The sequence below is a fragment of the Lutra lutra genome, chromosome 2 (assembly GCF_902655055.1).
Source record: "Lutra lutra chromosome 2, mLutLut1.2, whole genome shotgun sequence".
Taxonomy (NCBI): Eukaryota; Metazoa; Chordata; class Mammalia; order Carnivora; family Mustelidae; genus Lutra; species Lutra lutra.
The window spans coordinates 207,998,082-208,026,070 of NC_062279.1; the positions used below are offsets into that span (position 1 = coordinate 207,998,082).

The window sequence follows — 27,989 nt, forward strand, 5'->3', positions numbered from 1 at the left end:
CTCTTTCCCTCTCTCTCTCTCTCTTTTTTAAAATTCTGGGATCATTCTGGTTTGCCATAATGCTACACTGGCAGCAATCAGACTTTTTTATCAGGGTTGAATTTGTCTAGTGTTCTTTGCCTTTTTTTTTTTTAACCTGCATTTTAACATCAGTCAGAGTGAGATCACCTTGTAAATAGTACTGTACACGGTATTTTGCTTTTTTTAAAAAAATACTTTATTTTTCAGAGAGAGAGAAAGCACACAAGCAAGGGGAGCAGCAGACAGAGGGAGAAGCAGGCTCCCTGCTGAGCAAGGAGCCCCATGCAGGACTTAATCCCAAGACCCTGGGATCATGACCTGAGCCGAAGACAGATACTTAACCCACTGAGCCACCCAGGTGCCCCTAGACAGTGTTAATAAGTTAAAAAAAAAAAAAGTTGGAGTCCTGTTATTATAAAAATAAGTGTGCTAACAGAACATAGGAAAGGTTAGAAAGAAAAAAAAATACATTTGTTAAGTAAAGAATAAACTAAAAATAGCACAGGTGTGAATAAGTTCCATGCACAGTGGTTTAGGAGAGATAAAAGACAAAAAGAAGAAAATTGAAAATTACACAGAATGAAGAGTCTAAAAAGAACTTGCACAAATTAATAGAGGATAGATCAAGACTAGATAAAAGGATAATGAACATGGGAAAAAATATGCAATTGGTGTCCCTGGGAGAAGGAGAAACAAAGCAAAGACATAAAATTAAAACTAAGCATTGTACTTTAAGGAAACTCTCTGAAATAAAAGATTTGAAATGACGTATTGAGAGGGCACATTAAATTTCTGGGAAAAAATACAGAATAGCCAACAACAAGACATGGTCTAGAAAAATGGAATTTAAGGAAAAAGGGAAAAAAAGCCCTGGGAAAAAAGACAAAAAGGCCAAGACATATTGGGAAAGACATTCAGGTTGTCATCAAATTTTTCAGTGTTTTGTGCCCACAAATAGTGAAGTAACATTTAAGAGACTCAAGAAAAGAAAATATGAACCAAGGATTCTATACCCAGCCACACTAAACTTCCTGTCTAAGGACTGCAAGCATGCTATCAGGCAAGAACTCAGGCACTATTGTTCCCGTGAGACCTTTGTGGAAACTAATTAGAGAATGTGTTTCAGACACCCAAAGTGACCAGGAAGACACCTACCAAAGGAATTGTTGTAAACATTAAATATATATTTATCTGTAAAACTAAGATTAAATGGGATATAAGGGAGACAGCATGGTATAAAAAGGATATGTGCATTGATAATACAGATATAGTAACTATCAAAAATAAGGGGAAGTAAGCAAAAAACAGAATAAGTTCACTAACTTCTGTATAGGTATTAACTGAGAGTAAAAGGTGTATTATTTCAAATTAGATGTTTAAGGATAGGAAAGAATAGAAGAAAAAGTACTGGTAGTGAAATTTTATTTTTTCTTAGTAGGAAAAATGAACATTGGTTTAAAAAAAGGGGAAAAGAATTTCATATAAAGTAATCATTTGAGCAAAATATAAACCTATTAATGCCAGGAAATATATAGAGGAAAATGTAACAACATGGACTTCTTTATGAAAAATTTTCTGTGTGTGTGTGTGCATTTATGATGATATGAATCCATATCCATCTATATATGTATATATCAAACATAAAGCAATATGAAAAAAACTAAGGCCTCTTTTATCAATCATCACTATGTCTAAATGAACTTAATTGAATCATAAAGAAAAGTTTATATTTTATACAAAGATACATCTAAATTAAAGAGATATAGAAATGTATAAATAAATAGAAACACAGGTATTTTAGACAAACAGAAGTAAAAGTGTAAGAGTTACAATTTTGATATCTAACAAATTAGTATTCAGTTGAAAAGCCACTAACAGACAATGAAGGATAAATTATGTCTCAAGCTATATAGTTCACAATTGTGGAAACAAGAGTTTTAGTAATTACTCAATTAATTGCCCAATAACACAGATTTTATAAAGTAGAAACCACAGTAGAGAAAATGATAAATAGCAGAAATGCTAATAAGAGATTTTAACACATTCTCTCAATCTAAAACAGAGTAAATGGGCAAATATTTACTAAAAAGATAAAAGACAATATAATTAATTAGGTATTTTTATAAATACATAGTCAACTCCAAACTCTGATAAAAAGACTTTCTCTTCTGAAGTCTACAAGTAACATTCTCCAAGCTGGACTATATCTTGCCCACACAAGGACACCAAAAAAAAAAAAAAAAAAAAAAAAAAAAAAAATCCCCTTAATTACTCCCCCTTCCATAACTACAAAGAGACCGCAATTCAATAAGACAACATTAATAACAACAGCAATGAAAAAGTCTTTTAAAGTGTGGAGCATTAAAAAACATCTAATTAAAAAACTCTTTGATCAAAGGGGAAGCAAAGAAAGAAATACTAGAATTTCTTAAAAATAAGAATACTGAAGGGCGCCTGGGTCGGTTAAACGTCTGCGTTTGGCTCAGGTCATGATCCCAGGGTCCTGGGATCTAGCCCTGCAGGGATCTCTCTGTTCAGTGGGCAGCCTGCTGCTTCTTCCTCTGCCTGCAGCTCCCCCTGCTTGTGCTCTCTCTCTCCCCCTCTGTCAAATAGACAAAATATTAAAAAAAAAAAAAAAAAAAGAGTAGTGAATATACAACTATCAGACTCTATGGGAAGTAGTTAAAGCAGTTTTCAGAGAAAAATATAATGGCCCTAAATATCTATATCACGAAAATGAAAAAATAAAAATGAATTAAGCACCACCCAATTAAAAAAATAGAAAAAAGACTACACGGTACCCCCAAAAATAAAAAAAAAGAAGATATTAATTTAAAAATTTGAAATTGGGGCGCCTGGGTGGCTCAGTGGGTTAAGCCGCTGCCTTCGGCTCAGGTCATGATCTCAGGGTCCTGGGATCGAGTCCCGCATCAGGCTCTCTGCTCAGCAGGGAGCCTGCTTCCTCCTCTCTCTCTCTCTGCCTGCCTCTCTGCCTGCTTGTGATCTCTCTGTCAAATAAATAAATAAAATCTTAAAAAAAAAATAAAAATTTGAAATAAATGAGTAAGAAAAAAGTGTGGAGTAAATCCAAATGTTAATTCTTTGGGAAAAAACATAAAATAGTCAAACTACTGGCTAACTCAATTAAGATAAAAGGGAAAAACTACAATTACATAGAGTAAGAAATGATTAGGAGGGGTATAACTATGAAAACAGAAGACTTTAAAAAATCAAGAGACTACTCTATGCAACACTATAAAAGAAATTTGTAAACACAAGATGACATTGATAAATTTTGTAGATAAACACAACTCTCCGAAACAGGCCAGAGTAGAGATTACTAACTGTCTGATAGATCAGTTATTATAGATAAAAATAGGGTAAGTGGTACACAGTATGATAGTTTTCGAGTTCAATTTGATGATCAGACTCATCAAACACATGGTTTTAATCTAATACTACATTTAATTAATTTAATATAAAACTTAGGACTGGAGGTATGGCAAGTAGAGTGAGTATCTTCCTGTCTTTGAAAGTGTAGCAGTAATTCATATTCACAGTGTCTGCAGGAGCTGGTGTGCACCTGGGCTACCATGATGCAGAGAAACTGCAGACCCAGTTCCATGCCGGTCATTTATACCGTGCCTGTCAAGGCAGCCATCTTTAAAATCATAAGCTATGACATTTAGAAATTGAAAGTAATTCTGGTACGTGGTCATCAGTGTTTGAGGGTTTTTTTTTTTTAATGGTCAGACAATTCTATTAATAAAATCCATTTGAAGAAAAGTAAATAACAAAGAACATCCACCAAAAAAAAAAAAAAATCACAACACCTGTAAAAAAGAACCAGCAATGAGAGGGGCTAGTTTTACCAGATATTAAAACATAATTTCTGTTATCAAAATAATGTGATACAGGGACACCTGGGTGGCTCAGTTGGTTAAGCAGCTGCCTTCGGCTCAGGTCATGATCCCAGCGTCCTGGGATCGAGTCCCACATCGGGCTCCTTGTTCTGTGGGGAGCCTGCTTCTCCCTCTGCCTCTGCCTCTGCCTGCCACTCTGTCTGCCTGTGCTCGCTCTCTCTCTCTCTAAAAAAAAAAAAAACAAGAAAAAAAAATAATGTGATACAATCAGACAAAGCACTGAAACAAAATAGGAAACACAGAAACAGGTCCTAGTGCATACGGAAAGACATCATCTCAAATCAATGGAAAAAAGAAAGACGGGGTTTTTAATAATTGGTGTTGGGATAACTGAATATCCAAATGGAAAAAGTTGAAAGAGGATCGATTCATCCCACAGTACATCAGGGTTAATGCCAAGGAATTAGATAAATGTTAAAACAAATTAATAAAAAAAAACTTTCAAGTTCTAGAAGAAAGTATAGATGGATTCCTCTATAATTGTTGATTCAAAATCCATAGTAAGGGAATGATTTGTAACACTTATAAATTATTTTATGACATATAAATGAAACATTTTCTTGGTAAAATGCACCATAAGCAAAGTAGAATGACAACTGAAAAGCTGGGGAAAATATTTGCGACTTACATCACAGAGAAGAGCTAAAATTCTTCATGTTTAAAGAAGAAAATAGAGAAGAAAGAGGCCAGTGATACTATAGAAAAATGAGGTATCAACATACAGTTTAAAGAAAAAGAAGTGCAAATGGTCTCTATATATGAAAATATGTTCACTTCTCTTTATAAGATAAATACACAATTATACTGAGTTTCTCTTGTACTAGACCAGCAAAAATCTAAAAGATTTACAATATACTTTGTTAATGAGGCTTTGCAGAAACTGAAATTTACTATTGTAAATTGTAGGGAGGACTGCACAATGTCCCAGCCCCACTGAAGGGAAATTTGGTAATATTTAACTAAATAAAATATTCATGTACTCTTTGACTAGCAATCCTACTTCTAGGAATTTATCCCCAAAATATAGTGGCAATGACATGAAATGACCTATGCACAAAGCTAAACGCTAAAGCAGTATTTATCCTAGCAAGTAACAGGAAGCAAACCAATGTCTGTCAGTGGCTAAGTGACTGAACGGTGGTATATTCCTACAGTGGAGTACTATGCAACTATAAAAAGTAGTGGAAATGTCTCTTAATACTATGGTATAATTCCCTGAAAATAATGCTAAGTGAAAAACCAAGTTTGAGGAAAATATGTATAGGAGGCTACCATCTACAAAAGTAAATACCTAGCTAGCTAGCTAGATGACAGATGGATATGCTTGTATTAAAAATAGATACAGTTAATGGGGCGTCTGGGGGGCTCAGTGGGTTAAGCCTCTGCCTTTGGCTCAAGTCATGATCTCAGGGTCCTGGGATCGAGCCCCACATCGGGCTCTCTGCTCAGTGGGGAGCCTGCTTCCCCTCTCTGTCTCTGCCTGCCTCTCTGCCTACTTGTGATCTCTCTGTCAAATAAAAAATAAAAATCTTTAAAAAAAATAGTAACAGTTAAAAAAACAATATAAGGATACTTAAAAAATGATGCTCTATGAAGGGAAAGAAATGAGAGAGAGACAAATCAAGAAACAGACTCTTATCCGTAGAGAACAAACTGATGGTCACCAGAGGGTAGGTGAGGGGGATGGGTGAAACAGATGATGGGGTTTAAGGAGTACATTTGTGATGAGTACATTTGTGATGAGCACTGTATGGAAGTGTTAAATCGATATATTATACACCTCAAACTAATATAATACCATATGTTAACTCACTGGAATTAAAAATAAAATTATGTTCTATATAGAAGGGAGAGAATAGAATAGGGTACATAAAACTGGGGGAGATGAAAACTAGATTTTTCTAAATTTCTAAATTATAGATTTAATTTTAGAATTCTGCATTTATATAACTATAAGCAAAATTTGAAATCTCTTTCAAATTGAAATAATATCAACAGATGAACCTAACTGTGTATCTAGCTGGTATCATAGCATAAAGAAAGAACCTTTATCAAGTGAACTGTCTAAAAGCATGGTCATCTGGCCATTCATCCCTAGAGGTGTATACACTAAGAAGAAAAAGATCTGCAAAAAGTCTTAAAGTGTTTTCAGTAAACATATTGTTGATGATAATATTGGCAATTTTGAGACTATATCTGTGAAAAAACAAATGAGTTATTATGCTGGCATTTTTGAACCTCATGGTTTTTGGTTTGGGTGAAAGATTGTGGTGATGAGAATACGTCTTACACTGAGAGTGTCCTTAACTGAGCGTCCCGTCACATGCGGCTCTTGTGCATTCAGATGCTGCTGTGCATTCGTACTACAGCCACACCTGCCATGGGCTGCGGCTCTCCCTCAGTGTCTGAGCGTGACAGGGATATCAACGTAGACCTGTGAATCTTTATTGGCGGAGTTTGGTTCAAGGACATGGCTTTGCTGAACCTTCCTTCGATGGCATAGCAGTCTGGGTGGCTTCCAACCACCCTCTCACCTCCCCTATCTGTGTCTCTGTCTCTGTCCCTTATTATTTATTTTAAATTTCTTTTCAGCGTAACAGAATTCATTGTTTTTGCACCACACCCAGTGCTCCATGCAATACGTGCCCCCCCATAATACCCACCACCTGGTTCCCCCAACCTCCCACCCCCTGCCCCTTCAAAACCCTCAGATTGTTTTTCAGAGTCCATAGTCTCTCATGGTTCACCTCCCCTTCCAATTTCCCTCTGTCCCTCATTTTTAAGTTGCCTCATCTTTTCTAAACTCTCCTTGTCACTAGAGGTCAGACTTAACCTCTTAATACTGCCGGCTTTATTAAAGGGGTTCATACAGAGGGGTCCTGCAGCGAGCCTTCCTAACAGTCTTCCTCGGTATCTTTCTCCCCAGAGTCTCACCCTGATACATCCCTTCTGCCCCACAGCCCTCCCCTCATCCATATGCTCTTCTGCTCCGAGCCCACCACTCTCCTGTGTGACAGTCCCTGCCGTCTTGTGTGGTTGTTGACACGGGCAGTATGGGCTCCTGTTCTGACTGCTTTTCCCTGGTGAGAAGCCACCCCTTGCAATCCCATTACGTCAGATTCTTCAGCTCCTTAGATGGAATCTTTCAAATATATGAACTAGAGACACACACACACATACGAGGGATTAGGCATGTACGACCTGAAGATGCTAAGCCTGAAGGCCCTCACATTTCTAAAGCCCGTTTTTGCTCAGTGTTTTCTGGAGCGATGAGGCTGATTGCCACAGGTAGAGACTGGAGGCAGACATATCAAACAAAAGCTTACTTTCTTTGTTTTCTACTTTCTCATTGGCTTTCACTGTACAACCAGAAGATCAGGAAGTCTATTTCAGATCAGGTAAAAGATTTAGATGCCTCCCAGAAGAGAGTAAAAATAAAGTTATATTTGAATGTATTTTCAGAATAAAATCACATTTAGAGACTAAGAATGTTTATTTCCTCTCTAAGCAACATTATTATTGTTATTTTTTTTTTATTTGGTCCCCCTTAAAGTGTGAGAACATCTTTTTTTTTAATTTAATTTTATTTTTTCAGTGTTCTAAAATACATTGTTTATGCACCATACCCAGTACTCCATGCAATCCGTGCCCTCCTTAATACCCACCACCAGGCTAACCCATCCCCCTTCCCTCCTCCCCTCCCAAACCCTCAGTTTGTTTCTCAGAGTCCACAGTCTCTTATGGTTCGTCTCCCCCTCCCAATTTCCCCCAACTCCCTTCTCCTCTCCATCTCCCCATGTCCTCCGTGTTATTCCTTATGCTTCACAAATAAGTGAAGCCATATGATAATTGACTCTCTCTGCTTGACTTACTTCACTCAGCATAATCTCTTCCAGTCCCGTCCATGTTGATACAGAAGTTGGGTATTCATCCTTTCTGATGGAGGCATCATACTCCATAGTGTATATGGACCACATCTTCCTTATCCATTCGTCCGTTGAAGGACATCTTGGCTTTTTCTACAGTTTGGTGATTATGGCCATTGCTGCTATGAACATTGGGGTACAGATGGCCCTTGTTTTCACTCCATCTGTATCTTTGGGGTAAATATCCAATAGTGCAATTGCAGGGTCATAGGGAAGCTCTATTTTTAATTTCTTAAGGAATCTCCACACTGTTTTCCCAAGTGGCTGCACCAACTTGCATTCCCACCAACAGTGTAGGAGGGCTCCCTTTTCTCCACATCCTCTCCAACACACGTTGTTTCCTGTCTTGTTAATTTTGGCCATTCTAACTGGTGTAAGGTGGTATCTCAATGTGGTTTTGATTTCAATCTGAAGTGTGAGAACATCTTAACCTACCGTGTTTAGGAATTAACTAGAAATTTTCCAGATGTACCAAAAAAGAAGAGTTCAGGGACACTTTCTCAGACAGAAGGCAGGCCATTTTGTCCCCTCAAAGAAAAGCACAGCTTTCCATCCAGCAGGGAGTAGAGTCTGACTGATGGAAGATACCACAGATTTTAGGACTCTCCCCCTTCGGTTTTCTTCAGAATAGAAGACGAAAAGGAACAGCCGTCTTGTGTGCATCCTAGTGCTTCTCGTCTTTCTTCTGTGTGCTTCCAACAGTTGAAACTTCTTCCCAGAGATGCTGGTAGCTTTACTGTACATATGGTAATTTATAAACTCTTTCATATGCAAAAGAGGCCGGGGTTGGGGGAGTGATGCCATTTATCTTAATGAAAATTTGATTCTCATTCCTCCCTACCAATAAATGAATCTCATTTCTCAAGAAGTCTTTTTCTTTTCTGAAAGTTATTAGAATATAAATTGATGACCTTGTGGAAATTCCATGGAAATCGCAGTATGTAGTGTAAAAATTCCTGAACCATAAGTCTTTCTAAATATAATTCTGATCGACCTAACCTCTAAGGAAAATTGTTTCAATTAAATTAAGAAAGAAAGAGAGGAAGGAAGGAAGAAAAAAAAGCCACCAGGAATAGTTTACAAGAAAATACAGGAGAGTAAAAAACCACACATTGGATTTAGCTCCACTGTTTTTCCCTCTTAGATCTTTTAAAAAAATAATCCCTTAGATATTAAAGATAGATTCTCCTGTTGAAATAATGCTCAAAGGAAAGGACTTGAAATGGTTCACTGGTTACTTTTATTCCTTCTATACAATTTTTGGTATATATGTAGATTTTGGAGGACATAGAATTTAGAAAAATATGTATATAACAAAACAAAAGAAACCAGAAAAATGAATATTCAGAACACAGTGAGATACTAGTACAAATATGGTGAGTTGCTTAAGAGAACAGAGTGGTTACTAGAAGCAAATTGTGCTGGTACCATGTCCTTGGACTTCCAGCCTCCAGATACATGAGAAAATAAATTTCTATTGTTTAAGATACCCAATCTATGGCATTTTGTTATAGCAACCCAGACTGATAATACAGAACAAATCTACAATAATACACTGAAAGAAAGAATGTGAAAATGTTTACCAATGTTAAAGAAACTTATAAAATACTATTTGAAAAGAAGCAGGATTTTTTTCCTCCTAATTTATGTAACGAACAAAACAAAAAAGATATTATATTGTCCTGGAGAAAATATACAAGACAAAGCAACAGGTGCCCTACATCAAAGTAGAAATATATCTCCCATATTTAATACTCAAATAAGTTGTCTAAAAATCCATACATTATGATAAATAAAATCATATTTTTATCAAGGTTGCAAATAATATTCCATTTTTGCCCTAAAAAATAAAATTTATATTATTTGAGACCACAAAAATACAGGCATAGTTTTGTCAGTAAACTTATCCATGGAAAATAAAACTGTTTCTGAAAACCGCTTTTTCATAGATGTGTGCTTATTTCCTAACAAGATAATATTGTAAAAATTTTACAATAAACTTACTCATCCATTACATTTTACTGTACTCTCCACTAAATTTTTCCAAAGTGAGTGTACAAAATCATCATTTCAAAGTAATTGAGGCACAGAGAAGTTGAATTACATATTCAAACAAGTGCAGATGAATTGAATATAAATTATAGGATTATTAAATATAGGCTATGCCAGATTTCACTGGCTAGAAATCAAACCTACCTCTGAACAAGTTATTCTAGTCTAGAATTGGAGTGATGATTATGGCTGATTAGCTTTCCACAGAGGTTTCAAGTCCACCAGCCTCTGATGACTCCTAGGGGTGCCTCCTGATGAAGCTTGCATACCTCACTGTACCCCCATTCCTGTTACTTTAGGTTTCTTCTTACCAGTGAGTTCTCATTGTTTTCTGTAAAAGTACTATGGCATCAAATGATGTTTTGCTATATTGTGTGGCTTCAGAATAATAAAATAAAGCCTTGGGGTTGGTGATATTTAAGTTTAAAAACTGAATGCCGACTGATTATCATCAAGTTCATCTCTAAAGTGGAAATAAACATGGCCTCCCTTAAGGTTTGATTTGAAGATAATTGGAAGTATTTGTGAAATACCTAGCATAGAGACTAGTACGAAGACTGCCCAATAGATAAAAAAGTATTGCTATTAAGACTGATTTAATATCGGGGCGCCTGGGTGGCTCAGTGGGTTAAGCCGCTGCCTTCGGCTCAGGTCATGATCCCAGGTCCTGGGTTCGAGCCCCGCATCGGGCTTTCTGCTCAGCAGGGAGCCTGCTTCCTCCTCTCTCTCTGCCTGCCTCTCTGCCTACTTGTGATTTCTCTCTGTCAAATAAATAAATAAAAAATCTTTAAAAAAAAAAAAAGACTGATTTAATATCAAATTTGATCTAGTGTTTATCTAGAAACTGCTTATTAGAACACATCACAATGGTTATTCAAACCTTGCCTATTAGAAAATGCCTAATTTTACATTTAAAATTCTGAGATGATTAATAACTCATGAATATTTACTGAAAGTCTTAGTAATCTTTAAAGTAAGTGACCTCTTAAGAAAATAACGTATGGAAATATTTCTGTTTTAACAGTTTTTCATTTTTTCTCTTTTGTTACTTATTCTCTTTGAGTGTTAATCCAGTAATTTAAATATGTGTGCTGACACAAACAACATAATTAAATCATAAAACCAGAAGTCTAATTGTTGAGGATTAAGAATTTATTTAGACCCATTCATGTAGGATTATATAAATGCCTTTAGCTAATGATTAAACACGATTGGTGGAGATTAACTCATCCGTATAATTTTTACCCCATTTTGAAAGTGTAGTGGATTGTAAACAGAAAAGATGGAGTATTTGCCTTTATAAAACTTATAACCCTAATATTTTGTAATGGACCTACTTCCCTTCTTGAGGAAGTGACTCCTTTTGTGATATTTATTTAAGCAAGTTTTCTCAGGTCACTGACTGTTAAATAAATCTAGTTAAGTAAGAGTAATGCATGTTAAAGATTTAAGAATTCCTTACCACACACTGCATTAACTTTCTTGCCCAATATTTCCACTTGCTGAGAAGTTTCCGGTTCTCAGATGTAGCATGCTGTAATAATTGATTATTTATATAACTTTTTGACTGCTGCACGTAGCTTAGGAGGTCTAGCCCTTACCCTTTCTGTTCCCAGTTTGTATAACAAAAGTACTTTTATCTTTCTCATAGAGGTTATAAGAAATAATATGTCTATGTATATAAGACTTGAATAATAATTTAAAAAGAGGAACTGTATAATTTTAATATATGTCAGTATAATAGCCATCTCCAGAACTTATTTATTTTAATATTGCCTCTTTTGAATTCTTTTTTTTTTTTAAGATTTTTTTTTAAAGTCATCTCTATACCTAATGGGGGCTCGAACTCACAACCCTGAGATCAAGAGTCTCATGCTTCACCAACTGAGCCAGGCAAACACCCTGTATTCTTAAAGTTTCTTTTTATCTAACAGAAATGACTCAACCTAGTTTCTTTCCTTTTTGCCTTTTTTATATCCTCATAGAGGTAAGATTAATGTTCTATGTCAGTAAAGGAATTGGTTTAGGTTTCTAGTATTTTAATTTTCTTATATTAAATAAATAAACTGTACTTAAATTATAAATAATCTAAAATTATTATGGGTAATGAGAGGTATAAATAAATTTATATGGTATGATTAAAAAGAATAAAATAGACATGCAAATGAAATTAACTCTATCTGGCTTGAGTATTGATAAAGGCATGTATGATATTTATAGACTTGATTCTAATTATTCATAAATATAGATTCTATAACTATATAATAATTTGAGGAATGTAGTAAGTTATAATAATTGTATATGACTTATAATGATTGTATATATAGTTTTTGTGTTACAAGGACATTATCACTTGGAATAAAGAAGTGTGGTTTTTGGCCACTGAATGTTTTTGATATATTTGTTTTCTAATGTACTATAACTAAGACCTGCTTTTTATAGGACATTAACAAGTGCCGGTAAAGACCTGCAAGATAATTTTCTGAAGGCCCTGGCAGTGCGAGAAGAAGACAATAGCAATGGAAGAGTGAGCGTGAGTACATTTCATCCAATAGCTAAAAATGTATGCGTTAAAGGCACAGTTGGTATTAATAATATAGGTTTTAATTCTTCCCTGAGAAGTAATGCATGAGGGATATAATATGGCTCTTTGTTGTATATATTATACAAAGTATGTGGAAAAAAATTTATTCCCACTTATGTCTATAGAAGTAGCCACATGGTGAAAAAAAAAAGATTTCATACAACTATTGTAGAGAAAATGCATTGGGATGGTGGTTGTCGTCTTCAACATTGTGCTAGTCTTATGTTGAAACTTGCTACTTCTTTTCAGCTCAGCCTCCTAGTACAATCCTCCAAGTCACATCATCCACTGTCCCCCAAGTTTTGCCTTGTGCCTACCTGATTTGATTTTGTGGTACCTTCAGAAGAGAGTCCTGTAGTTTGCCTTGTAATCCTACCTTGGGAAATGTGATAGAAACCACATAATGGAGAGATACAACTTTTGATCATCCAAGGAGAATATGGTCTTGCTTTATTAAAATGTGTGCTGAATCAAATATGAAGTTTTTAATGTTATTTGGAATACATATTTACTTTTACCTTTTGTTAATATGATATTAGAGATAACAGTCTTCTGTAGGTTTTAAAAAGGTTCTAAGTCAAGGATTAAAAAAGGCAAATACTCATGCTCAAACTGTAATAAATGTCTTAGAGAAAAATAATCAGAAGTAGTGTGATAAAAAGTTTAAAACAGTAACAGAAAAATATGTATATAAGGTGGTCTATTTTACCAAGGTTTTCTCGAAAAATAGTTGGAATTTTTCCAACAGGACTCTTGAAAATTTCACATGCAGACAAAATCCTCAATATACTTCATAGAGAGAAAAATTCATACTTTAGTTAGATAATTTAATAGAATTAACTGAGCTTGAAATCAGGGAAAGCTTCTTGGGGGAGGTGGACAAGTGAGATTGAAGAAGTGAAGTTGGAAATACGGATAGCGACTAGACTCTGGAGGGCCTTCTAAATTACAACAGAAAAGTTTAAAATTTATCTGACTCTTAATAGAAAGAGCAGCTACAAAGGCAAAACGTAGGATGTCATGGGAATCATGATAAGGACTTTCAGGAAGGGACATATGATCATTAATGATCAAACAAGATAAGGATTATGAAAGCTTTCATATAAATTTAAAATATATACTTGACAAGAACAAATTTCATCTACTCCATAACCTGATTCCATAAGGTTGAAAAAATGGCCCATGATTAGACAGTAAACCAATAAATCAATAAACACAAATAGCTTTAGAGACCCTAAACCCACATTTTAACCACAGTGGTATACTTCCTCTCAAAAATATCTTTTTAAGTCTTTCTTTCCTCTTGGTATTTCCTTTAATAATGAGTGATAGACTCATCCACTCATGTCAGTTACTGTAGACTCCCTACTCTCTCTCACTTGAACGAACCACTAATTTCTCCAAAATATAAATCAAGTTACTTCAATTTTCACCATCTCAACTATCACTTACTTTGATTCAAACTACCATTATATCTTAAGGAAATTACTATAATAGTCTCCTAAATGATACACCTATGTATTTTCTTACCCGGCTCCCATTCACTTGCCAATCAATAGATTTTCCTGTGCACCTGCTCACACCTGAAACTGTTTTCGTTCCTGGGGCACTGGGGTACAACAGAATTGAAGACCTATAGAGTTTACATTTTAGAGAGGGGGATAGGAAATAAGTAAGCAAAATGAAAGTGGAAAAATTAACTTAATCTCTGGATAGGTACTATGGAGAACATAAAAGTAGAAAATTGAGTAGGAAGAGATTGAATAGAGTGGTTGGTTGATTTATTTAAGGTATACAGGAAAATCACTTTGAGGAGGTGACATCTGTTGGGACTTCAATGACATGAAGAAGATAGCCATATAATTTGAAGGGAGAGACATCCCAAACAGAAAAGGATTTGAGAGGGAGCGACATCCCAAGAAAAAGGAATAGCCTATTAAAAACTCCTGAGATAATCACAGTCATGACATACTCAAAAAATGGTAAGAAGACCAGAATGGCTGGAATATATTTATTGAAAGAGATTATAGAGACAGGTGAGATCAGAGAGGAAATCAAGAGCCAGATCATAGGGATTTTAAGGAATTTTGGTTTTATTCTTTAATTTTAATTTTTATATTCTTCTATGTTAAACTAGACAGTCAATGGAAAATTTAAATAGAGACGTGACCTAATCTTGTTTACACTTTAGAAAGACTGATCTCACTGCTGCTGTGCAGAGTGGAAGATGTGGGAAGCAGGTCTTGAGAGAGGTAAAGATGTAAGATAGGGAGCTTTTGTAATCAACCAACAAGAGATGAAACTCAACAACAGGTTGATGCTAGCAGAGATGGAGTGAAGTTACTGAATCGTGTCTGTGTTTCAGAGGCAGAACAAATAGGACTCATTGATGTATCTGATGTGGAATGTTAAAGAAAGGAAGGTAGGGCGATTGCTCAGTTTCTGGCTTGAACGAGGGATAAATGTCGGTGCTACTCACTGTGACAGGAGAACTATTGAGGAATGCTGATTTCAGTAATCAATAATGAAATTGTGCTGTGTTGGCAGTATTAACTTTGTGACACCTATTAGATACTCAAGTAGAGAAGCTGATTGTCTTTTACACATATTGCTTTGGAACTTAGGGGAGAAGTCTTGGTTAGAATATAAATCTGAAACACACCAATATCTAAGTGGTATGTAAAGTCGTGGGCTTGCAAATATTTGTTAAGTAGAGCATGTCGGTCAGAGAATGAGGTTCTATGACAGGCCTTTACGGTACCCAACATTTAGGGATCTGGAATGTGTGGAAGAGCCAGCAACTGATACTGACAAGTAGCAAGTAGGAGAAAAGTCAGGCGGGAGCCATGCTCCAAACTGGAAGAAGAAACACTTTCAAACGAAAGAATGCTCACCATGTCAAATGCTGCTGAGAGGTTAATAAGGTGATGCATTCATTTCCCCCGGCCGCCATAACGAATTAGTCTAAATTGGGGGCTTAAAACAGTAGGAACTTATTTTTTCATAGTTCTGGAGGCCAGAAGTCTGAAATTAAGGTGTTGGCAGAACCATGTTCTCTCTAAAGGATTTATGGGAGAATCTCTTCTATGCCTTTCCCTTAGTTTCTGGTGTTCCTGAAAATCACTGGTGTTCTTGGGTTTGTAGATCTATCACTCTAATCTGTGCCTCCGTCATCATGTGCACTCTCCCTCTGTACCTGTGTTCTGTCTTCTGCTCTTATAACAACACCAATCATATTGGATCCTCCTCCCCAGTTGGGTATGGCCGAATCTTAGTTTTATGACATCTGCAAAGATCTTATTTCCAAATAAGGTCATATTCATAGGTACCAAGGGTTAAATCCTCAACATATCTTTTGGGGAGGAACAAATTCAGCCTATAACAAATGATAAAAAGTTTGACATTGTTTTTGGCTAGGTAAATGTCACTGTTACATTGGTGGAGGGCTGTTTCAATGAAGGGTATGGGCAAATGTCTCATTGGAGTAGGTAGAAGAAAGAAAAAAATATGTAAATGAAAATGAGGAGAAACAACGGTTTTTTTTTAATGATTTTTGCAGTGAAGGATAGTGTAGACATTGAGTTACAGCTGGAGCTGGAGCCCAGGAAGTTTGTTTTGTTGTGTTTTAATATAAGATGGATAATGTTAACCCGTTTTTTATGTTAGTGGGAATGATCGAGTAAGTACAGAGAGGGGTATTGATGATATAGGGGAGAAAGGAAACAATTGCTGGAAAGAAATCCTTAAAAGGAAGATGGAATCTGGAACACTAGGAAAGAATTTACTTTTGAGAGGGGCAGAAGCCACCCTTAAAGTTATAGGGAGAAGAAAGAAAGAGTCTGTAGGCACATGTGCTAAGTAGGTTGGTGAATTTGGGTTTGGGACAATAAGAGAGCTCTGCTGTGAGTATACATGTTTTCTCTGCATTGTTGCTCTGAATGATCTTTAAATACATCGTTAGGATTTGGTTTTTCCCTAGAAAATTTCCTAAATTTAACTTTGATTGAGTACACTAAATAGTTAACATTAAATGTTGGGTGGGTGGTCACTAATTTGGAAACTGGAATCTTATCAGACTCATAGCCTTGCTGACTCTGAAAATAACATGGGCATTCATTTATTTGGGTCTTTGAATTTTTGATATTATAATCAGCAGAATACATATCATTGTATCAAGAGTGGCATTTAAGGTTTAATTTTGTTTCCTAGTCTGGTCTTAAAGCAGACTCCAAATGGTTTTATAGAAAACTATAAGAGAATAAACATATTTTAGACAGATCTAATTATGAGGATCATAAGCTTACTTAAAAGCCATTTAGTTAATGGATACACTTTTAAAAAAGTAGTCCGATAAAGTATACAATATTCATGAGATTTGAATCTATATTAATTTGCTGACAACAGAAATTATATGTGAACTTTATGAGGTCTGAACTCTCCAAGGGAAACGACTATTTCCTACGTATTAGCATTTCTCTACATAGTGAATGCAAAATAAATGGAGAACTCCAACCCAGAGGCTCATTTGCTACTCTTTGTGTTTCATCTTAATGAAAGTACAAGCTGGAAAAATTATGATGTAGTTTTAGAATTGACATAGTTGATCTGCATGGCCTAGTAAGGCTTGAAGGAGAATTCCATAGCAATTTTCCTAGGTAATTTTCTTTAAATGTTGCTAGGAAATTAGAAGAAGATTGGATTTACCTTCCCACATGCACAACTTTTAATTTTATTTTTAAGTTGGGTGATACCAGGTTTCAAGTGCTATTTAGTGTAACTGAATCTTGTTCGGGGTTTCCTCTTTCTCCCTCTGGTCAACTAATTGCAAATTGATTTACTAGTTTTTTCCATTTAGGCCTTGAATTTATTCTGCCAAAGAGCCTAGAGCTTGGGAAAACAGCACTCCTGTCTGTCCCCACTTCCCAGTGGGCCCCCACCCCAATACTTCAATGCTCAAGTTATAGGATTACTTGCTTATTAAATGCACTCATACCATTTCTACAAACCTACTGCTTAGGCATGTAGTCTCAGGGCTATGCCCTGGGAGGGAACAGGGTTTTATGACAGTTGAAAGTTTATAGATACTGTTCAGATAAATCCCTTTTTTAAAAAAGCTTATATTAAGCTGGAGGTACCTTGATTTAATTCAAGAATCAATATTATTTTATGAGTGCCTCTGAATTCATACATAATATATGCTTCATGTATGTGTCTATATAATATATATATGCATGTATACATATATACACATACATACAAGCATATTATACAGAAACACATACATTCCTTTCTTTAAATTTTCTTCCAAAATACTCTTGTTTTAAGTCACTATGATGTTCTGTGCATTTAGACAAAACATTGAGACTTACGTGCAATTCATGTATAAAAATGTTAAAAGGATTTTTATTAATTGTGTAGTGCCTCATATGACAGATATAATGAGTATGTTTTCCTGAAAATGTAACTATTTAATTTATTTTAAACGTGTACCATGCATATATTAAAATATTTCTATCTTATGATTCATATATTTCAGATATAAAAATTCTTTAAAATCTAAAATGACAGGGCGCCTGGGTGGCTCAGTGGGTTAAAGCCTCTGCCTTCGGCTCAGGTCATGATCTCAGGGTCCTGGGATCGAGCCCAACATCGGGTTCTCTGCTCAGTGGGGAGCCTGCTTCCTCCTCTCTCTCTGTGCCTGCCTCTCTGCTTACTTGTGATTTCTCTCTGTCAAATAAATAAATAAAATCTTTAAAAAAAATTCTAAAATGACTAACCATTTCCTTCTCACTTATAAGCAGATTTATTGTTTCCTGAGAAAGTGTATTTTTCTGATTGCTTATGTTGTGAAGCGTTTAATACCACCTCTACAGTGAGGCAGGCATTAAGTATATGTTTATGACAAGTGCTTGGAAAAAGATTAAGCAAGTGTGGTTCTAGATATTCAGAAACTCAGAGGCAAACCACACTGATGTGTAGGTGGACATAAAATATTCACTGATTTTTGGTGGTCTTCTGGATTTTCTATATACAATGTCATGTCCTCTGCAAATAGTGAAGGGTTACTTCTTCCTTGCTAATTTGGATGGTTTTTCTTTCTTTCTGTTGTCTGATTACTGTGGCTAGGACTTCAAGTACTGTGTTAAATAAAAGTGGTAAGAGTGGACATCCCATCTTGTTCCTGACCATAGAGGAAAAGCTCTCAGTTTTCCCCCATTTAGTATGATACTGGCTATGAGATTTTTATATATGGCCTTTGTTTTGTTGAAGTATGTTCCCTCTATGACATGATGCTATATATGGAAAATCTGAAAGTCTCCACCAAAAAACTGCTAGAACTGAAAAATGAATTCAGTAAAGTTGCAGGAGAAATCTGTTGCATTTATATACACCAATGCTGAAGCAGCAGAAAGAGAAATTAAGGAGTCAATTCCATTTACAATTGCACCAAAAACAGTAAAATACCTAAATATAAACCCTACCAAAAATGTGAAAGATCTCTACTCTGAAAGTATAAAACACTGATGAAAGGGATTGAAAATGACACAGAAAAATGTTCTATGCTCATGAATTGGAAGAATAAATATTATTAAAATGTCTATACTACCCCAAGCAATATACACATTTAATATGATCCCCATCAAAATGCTACTAGCATTTTCACAGAGCTAGAACAAACAATCTTAATATTTGTAGGGAACCATAAAATACCCTGAATAGCCAAAGCAACCTTGAAAAAGAAAAACAAAGTTGCAGGCATCACAATTCTGGACTTCAAGTTATATTACAAAGCTGTAGTCATCAAAATAGTATGGTACTGGCACAAAAATAAACATACAGATCAATGGAACAGAAAAGAGAACCCAGAAATGAACCCACACAGCTAATGGTCAATTAATCTTCCACAAAGCAGGAAAGAATATCCAACAGGAAAAAGACCATCTCTTCAACAAATGATGTTGAGAAAATTGGACAGCAACATGCAGAAGAATGAAACCAGACCACTTTCTCACGCCATATACAAACATAAACTCAAAGGGGATTAAAGACCTTTATGTGAGACCTGAAACCATGAAAATCCTAAAAGAGAACACAAGCAATAACTTCTTTGACACTGGCCATAGCAGCTTCTTTCTAGATACATCTCCCAGTGTAAGGGAAACAAAAGAAAAAATAAAGCATTGGGACTACCTCAAAATAAAAAGCTTCCAGTGAAGGAAACAACAAATGAAACTGAAAGGCAAACTATGGGATGGGAGAGGACATTTACAAATGACATATCCAATAAAGGATTAGTATCCAAAATATATAAAGAATTTCTAAAACTCAATACCCCCAAAATGAATAATGGAATTTAAAAATGGGCAGAAGACACGAATAGATGTTTTTCCAAAGAAGAAATTTAAATGGCCAACAGACACATGAAAAGATGCTCAACATCACTGATCATCAGGGAAATGCACATCAAAGCTACAATGAGATACCACCTCTCAGAGGAGCTAAAATCAACACAAGAAACAACAGGCGCTGGGGAGGATGTGGAGAAAGGGGAGCCCTCTTATGTTGTTGGTGGGAATGGAACCTGGTGCAGCCCCTCTGCAAAAACAGTATGGAGTTTCCTCAAAAACCTACAAATAGAACTCTGCTATGATCCAGCAATTGCACTACTAGGTATTTACCCAAAGAATAAAATATACTAGTTGAAAAGGACACATGCACCCTGATGTTTATAGTAACATTATCTACAGTAGCCAAATTACGGAGATATCTCAAGTGTCTGTTGGCTAATGAATGGATAAAGAAATGATACACACACACACGCACACACATTAAAATATTACTTAGCCATAAAAAAAAAAAAAGAAATCTTGGGGCACCTGGGTGGCTCAGTGGGTTAAAGCCTCTGCCTTCAGCCCAGGTCATGATCTCAGGGTCCCGGGATCGAGCCCCGCATCGGGCTCTCTGCTCAGCGGGGAGCCTGTTTCCCCCTCTCTCTCTGCCTGCCTCTCTGCCTACTTCTGATCTCTCTCTCTCTTTGTGAAATAAATAAAAATAAAATTTAAAAAAAGAAAAGAAATCTTGCCATTTGCAATGACATAGATGGAGCTGGAGAGTATTATACTAAGCAAAATGAGTCAGTTAGAGAAAGAGGACAAATACCATATGATTGCACTCATATGTGGAATTTAAAATACAAGAGCAAGAGGAAAAAGAAAGAGGCAAATCAAGAAACAGACTCTTAACTATAGAGAGCAAACTGATGGTTACCAGAAGGGGGGGATGGGCTAAATATGTGGGAGGGATTAAGGATAGCATTTGTTGTGATGAACGTCAGATGTTGTGTGAAATTGTTGAATCATTATATTGTATACCTAAAACTAATATTACACTGCATGTTAACTAACTGGAATTTAAATAAAAACTTAAAAAAATTCAGAGAACTAAGCAGATTGTGTGAATACATGAGATACCGAAAAATCATTTTCTCAGAAAAACCAGAGAGAATGTTACATGCATTAAATATTTAAATCAAGTTGAGATTAAGGGTATTTTTTTCTTGCAATGTCCAAAAATACCTTATTAGATATGGTAAAATTACAGAGGGTCCTTGAATGAAGATGTAATGTCTTGAGAGCATTTCATGTATATGAACAAGACTAAAAATTGTAAAGGTCAAAAATGTGATGATTGTATGAAGAGAAGTCTATCTAGGTAGAAATAAAGAGGAAAAGTGGGTTATTGTGAAACAATAGTTTCCAGTTTCTTTCTAGATTACTCTGATCAACATGTTTCTTTCCTATCTTGGTGTCTATGACATAATTATCTTATAGTTTTCTTACTTTAGATTTTATTCTTTCTTGGGCTGACTACTTGAAGCTACATCCTTTCCACTATACACATTTTTCTTGGAATGATCTAGCCCCTGTACATCCACTGCCATTAATCCAATGAATGTGTTTCTTGCTACCAAACCAGAGGCTTAGGGCTTTGCTGTGCATCTATTAATTAATTTATTCAATTATTCATTAAATGTTGGTAGCTATTCTATACTAGGTATTATGCGAGCTTCTGGAGATACAGTGGATTTCAAGTGCCATATGGATCTTGGAGTTGCTTGGGAAAGAAAGTGAGTAACCAAGAAAGCATACAGATAAAGCAAACTTACAACTGTGGCAGGTGCTGTGAAGGAAAAACAGCAAGTTCTGATTGTGTACAAATGGTCAGGAGATGATACAATCAGATTTTCAGACAGAAAAAAATAGTGCATCTTCAGGACAGAGAATAAACTAGAGGGAGGATAAAACAGATTCCAATACATGCAAGATCAGATTAGAGAAGATAAAATAATAGCCTGGATCCAGAAGATGACAGGGAAGATGAAGAGCTGACTTGACAGTTACTTACAAGGTAAACTGGGCAGGCTGTGGTGACAGGGTATAGCTCAGACCGGGGCGGAGACAGAGGGAGTGGACGTGGACAACCGGTCCCCACAGCTGGGTAGATGGAGCTGCAGCTCCTTGCCACATGGTGCATTCAAAGGTCAAGAGAGGGGCGCAGAGAGACCATGTATCTGACTGTGAGTATATAGAGTTTGAGTTGCTTTGGCAAAAGAAGTTGTTGAAATGTTAAGTAGGTAACTGGAGAAAAAAGATCTCCAAAATTTACCCCAGTGTTTATCTCCACATTGCTATCCCTCAGATAGTTAAATTTATATGCATTGAAATTAATTTTCTTTTCCTCCTATGCTCCTCAGATCTCACAACCAGTGGGTCACCAAGTGCAGTAGTTGTACCTTATAAATATGTCTCAAATAAACGTGGGGGGAGCAGACAGGGAAGCCAAAGAAGCAGACAGCAGCCATCTCAGAGGGCTCTGCTGGGCTGCACTCAGTAGCATTAGAGAGTGCATGTAAGGGGATGAGCTAACTGTCAAAGAACGTAGTCAAATGGTTGATGTGATCAGACATGCATTTTAAGAATACACTGGCAGCAGGGGGATACACAGCTCTGTGGGAGGGGGAATGAGGTATGAGACAGCGAAGCCAACTGAAAGGCCACTGTAACATTTTAGAAAATAGATAATAAAAGCCTGGGATAAAGAAATGATGGGATAAATAGTGGAAAAAGATGGAGTTCAGTAATTGTGGAGAAAACTATGAGCTGTCTTACTGATTTTGATTTAGGAACTGGGAGTTGAGTTCTATTCTTGTGTTTCTACTTAGGGGATTCAATAGGGTGTGAGCAGTTGTTAATTTTATTAATGGAAAGAGAAATGTGATCTTGCCATTAACAGATTTACTGTATTTCAGTAGATAAGAGCATGGAACTTAGAGATGGATAGTAACTAGACTCATGTTCTAGATTTACTGCTTAGCCACTATTACAGATCACAAAGGTCTGTGCTGAATTTTCCAAGCCACAATGCCCTGCTCTGTCATATAGAGATTAAAAGAATACCCTCATCATAATATTAATTATTGAAAAGAAAATGCAGATTAGATACTTGGCACCCTGCATAAAACATGACACTTATTTAACAATTGTGATTTCTGCAGTAAAAGAAAATTGTAGCATTGCTAGAGTTATAATAGTGAATAAAAAAGAAGTTGTAGAAATATGCAGTGGTTTTCAAGGGAAGCGTTGAATGGTTTTGAGTCTCTAGAAAAGATGGTTGAAAGAGTTCCTTAAGGCATTCAGATACTTACAGATTTTCTTAGGGTTCCAAAGATTGTTGATCATTACCAAGATATTACAGAAATCAGAATATTAAAACAAACACTTTATGTTATGGGTTTTGATTTATGTGATAGGAAACCACAGTCTGTTTTATTCATTTTCTGCTGTGTGCAAACCACTTTGCTATTGGCCATGAACAAAGGAAAGACCTGGACCCTCCCAACACTGTTTCTAATGTAATAGGATTATGTAACTCTTAAGTGTCTAAATGGTGGAGTGGGGATGGGGTGGGGCTACTTGTTCTTTTTCAGATGGGAGTAAACTAAGAATCCTGGGTTTATTGAATGGAAAAAACAAAAATAAAATATTCCTTTCCTAATCAGAGACTCATGAGGATTGTAATGAAAGGTCACATGGTGTTCTGGGCTGAGAAAATGGAACCTGTTGACACTTATTTTCCCACTGAATGTTGACTATGTAAACAGTTACATGGCTGACTGGTTTGGGCTTTGAAATATGCATTATTGAAGCTGGTATAAAAGCACTGCTTACAACTTTTCCTTCAGAGTCATTCAAAGAAACCACTGTACGTGGGTAAGGAAAACCTATGAATTGGGCAGTTCCTAATATACCCATTTCCTGTGTTGAAATCTCTATGAAACATAAGATTGCGTTGTATATGACCAGTAACATTGTGCTGACATGATCTTTTCCCTCCTTGCTATTTTCCAACTTCTATAAAATGTTCCGTTTCAAGAAAATGAAGGTATTATACAGATGTTTATTTCCTTTTTAATTGAATCCATGCCTGTCCATTAATAAACCCTTATGGAAATTATATGACCCATTCAATCTTACCTTCATTTTAAACAAATTACATCAGTGTTTGGAAAATAAAATGCACATCAACTTACATTTTACTGAAAAAAGTATAGTTGAATAGATCCTTAATTTTTTTTTTTATTTTCTAGATAAAAATATGAAGCAGGCAGTGAGAAATTCTGGAAAGAGCAGATGTTTTGGAGCCATATTAATTAGAGTTAGATTCTTGGATTCCCCCCTTATTACAAGCTAAACACAAGGTCTTCAACTCTACAGAGCCTGAGTTTCCTACACATGATATAATCATTTTCATATAGCTGAGATACTTCTAGAATAAAATTTTATAATGTTTAAGGCACAATAAGCTAATACTTAGTAGATGTTTAATAAAATATAAGGAATATGTGTTTTGTGAAAAAAAAGTAAGTAATATGTGTTCTGTTATTTCAGGTTCCCTAGAAGTAGAGCCTAAGGTAGAGATTTTAGTGGAAGTTGTTTGGTGAGAAAGTTCTCTCATGTGAAACCGGTTAAGGGCACGAGGGAAGCATGATAGTACGGAAGAGAAACGTAGGCAGAGACGTGATTTCAGTGGAAATCTAGCTCCATTCTGATTACGCAGTGATCTCTGGCTCTCGAATTGTATCAGAGGTTGATTTGCCTTGAGACAAGGGGGGTGTGTTTTATGCACAGTCTCCTTCCCCTTTCCTGTCTCTGTCAACTAATCATCAGCTGCAGCAAGGGTTGGGGGAGGAGGGAGTAAAGTGACTCAGGTCAGCCAAGGGCAGTCCTTGTTGAGGAGAGAACAGGTGTGAACCATTAGCCATTTAACACCTGCAGCATCTGGTTGGGGGGGTACGAGTCTGGGAAAGGGGATCTAGGAGGGACACTGCCCACATGCACTGCAGATGAAAAAGTTTGATTTTAGACATTTTTGAAAGAAAAGAATCCTACTTCTCCAATAAGTAACTGTATATATGCCGAAAAAATATTTTCATTTAAGGTATTTAAATTTACCAATCATTTTTTTTTAAAGATTTTATTTATTTATTTGACAGAGAGAGATCACAAGCAGGCAGAGAGGCAGGCAGAGAGACAGGAGGAAGCAGGCTCCCCGCTGAGCAGAGAGCCCGATGCGGGACTCGATCCCAGGACTCCAAGATCATGACCTGAGCTGAAGGCAGCGGCTTAACCCACTGAGCCACCCAGGCGCCCCACCAATCATTTTTTATAAAGGTTTAATTACTTCTTTAGTGTCCCGTTTCTAAAATAAGAATGGTATTTTTGAATTAAAATAAAATGTATTTTACTGCAAAGGCATCTTTGTTTATAAATAATGACAAGTCCAAACATGTTTTTCAGGTCCAGAAATTTTGCATATATACTAAGCTTTCCTACTTAAATCTTACACTCACTCGTACACGTTCCCATACATAACAGGTGCTGTTCTGAAGGACTGGCAGAATGAAGCTGGCGAATCTACTTGTGATTCAGGAAACAGCATTGTGTCAGAATGCATTCACGAAAGATGTGTTTGTGAATATAATAATTGTGGTCATGGGAGCGGAGATATATTTTATTACTTTCTAGACACTAAGCATTTTCTTTTTTTTTTTTTTTTAAAGATTTTATTTATCTACCTGACAGACAGAGACCACAAGTAGGCAGAGAGGCAGACAGAGAGAGAGGGGAAGCAGGCTCTCCACTGAGCAGAGAGCCCGATGCGGGGCTCGATCCCAGGACCCTGAGATCATGACCTGAGCCAAACGCAGAGGCTTAACCCACTGAGCCACCCAGGCGCCCCGACACTAAGCATTTTCAAATGTAGTCCAGTTTTTTAAATTTTTAAATTTTATTTTTTTAAAATATTTATTTGACAGAGAGAAATCACAACTAGGCAGAGAGGCAGGCTCCCTGTGGAGCAGAGAGCCCGATGTGGGGCTCGATCTCAGGACCCTGAGATCATGACCTGAGCCGAATGCAGAGGCTTAACCCACTGAGCCACCCAGGCGCCCCAAATTTAGTGCAGTTTTTAAAGTTTTTAATTGAATTCCAGGTAGTTAACATACACTGTAGTATTAGTTTCAGGTGTACAATGTAGTGAATCAGCACATCCATACATTACCCTGTGCTCATCACACTAGGTGCTCTCCTTAATCCCCATCACCTCTTTAACCCGTTCTCCATCTCCCACCTTCCTTCTGATAACCATCAGTTTGTTCTCTGTGTTAAGAGTCTTTTCTTGGGGGGCGCCTGGGTGGCTCGGTGGGTTGAGCCTCTGCCGTCGGCTCGGGTCATGATCTCAGGATCCTGGGATTGAGCCCTGCATCGGGCTCCCTGCTCAGTGGGGAGCCTGCTTTTCCCTCTCTGCCTGCCTCTCTGCCTACTTGTGATCTGTCTGTCAAATAAATAAATAAAATCTTCAAAAAAAAAGTCTTTTCTTGGTTTGCCTCCCCCCCTCTCACTCTCTTTTTTTCCTCTTTACTCATTTGTTTGGCTTCCTAAGTTCCACATATGAGTGAAATCATATGGCTTTTGTCTCTTTGAATGTTATTGGTTGCTTATGGAATAGGAAAAAGAAGAAAATAGATGTAAGTCACTAAAATTTGAAAAATGAACTGTTTGGTCACATTATGGCATTATTATATTCCCGAAGGTCTGTGCAAACAGGTGACCTTGGCTATTTATCTGATTGGTGAAATGTAGTAGGATTGTTTAGACATTAATAGAGGTATGAATAACCTAAGAATGCATTGTTTCTATTCATAAACAAAAATAAGGGTAAAAATGGTAAAAGGCCTGCTGACTTATTCACAGTAAATGCTCCAGTAAGGCTTATGTGAACTTCTAAGTCCGCCTTCCTTTAACTGCCAATCTAAAATCCACAAAGTACTGTGGGGTGCCTGGGTGTCTCAGGGGGTTGAACTGGGAGGGGAAAACTGTACTGTAAGCTGGCTGACCAGACCAGCAACGGAATTCCAGTCCCTGTCTCAAAGCCCTTCTGGGTTCTTTCCTACCCCGTTTCCCGCGGGCACCAAAAGTACCAAGTATGCACAAGTAGAAGAGTGTAAATCCCCTCCTGCTTGTGCTCGGGGCTCAGACCTCTGGAGGACAACCTCCTCTGAGCCCATCCGTGTCAAATAAACCCCGGATCCTCCAGAGTCTCCGAGTGCCGCTTGGTTCTTCCGCCAGGATCCCGCTCAGGTTCCCTAACAAAACAGGTACCCTGGGCTCAGGCCACCATCCTAGGGTCCTGGGATAGGCCCTGGCCCCCATCAAGCTCCGGGCTCTGCAGGGAGTGAGTCTACTTCTCCCTCTGCCCCTCACTCTGCTTGCTGGCTCTCACTCATTCTCTCTCGTTCTCTGTAAAAAAATAAAAAAATAAAATTAGCAAAGTTCTGAAAACCAAAAGATTTTTTTTAGCGTTTGAAAAAGAGTAATTTGCCAGTGAAACCTGATCTGAAATGAGACTATTTATAAATCTTACCTCATTTAGTGTTGCTGTCCCTTTGGCTCATTGCCAAAAAGTGAATGTGTTTGGTTACTAGATGCTGTCCTAGGCTTACTTGCGAATGTTGATTTATATATGTATACCTACTGTGTTACCTTACCAAAATAAAAATATTCTGAATTTTAGCTCCAGAGTTTCTAGCTGCAGAGTTTTCAGATAAAGGATTATGAATACATATATGAATGTGCATATATGTATATATAATCTATGAAGTATTAATTATGGCAAAATCAGTTATGTAAGAAAACAAAACCTTAAAGATTTAATATAATAAAAATGTAATGCTTTCTCACTCTACCTTGTTTGTCCATGTTAAACTCACACTAGAGCTTTTTCTGTTTTATGTACTTACTCAAGGACCGATATGGTAGATAATCTTAAGATAATACTTCATCACATAGCTTCTGAAAATGCCCCGGATATTGAGAATCACTCGAGGAAGAGAGAAAAGAGAACCGCTGAGAGATTCTTCGTAGG

The 27,989-nt window shown here is 36.7% G+C and overlaps 1 protein-coding gene across 1 annotated transcript in view; it reads left to right on the forward strand.

Annotated features, from left to right (window-relative positions):
- Positions 1-27,989, forward strand: part of CFAP299 (cilia and flagella associated protein 299) — a 633,586-nt gene that overhangs the window by 207,675 nt on the left and 397,922 nt on the right. The window contains exon 3 of the mRNA XM_047719655.1: positions 12,365-12,455. Coding sequence (XP_047575611.1) covers positions 12,365-12,455 — 91 coding nt within the window. The remainder of the gene's footprint in view (positions 1-12,364; positions 12,456-27,989) is intronic.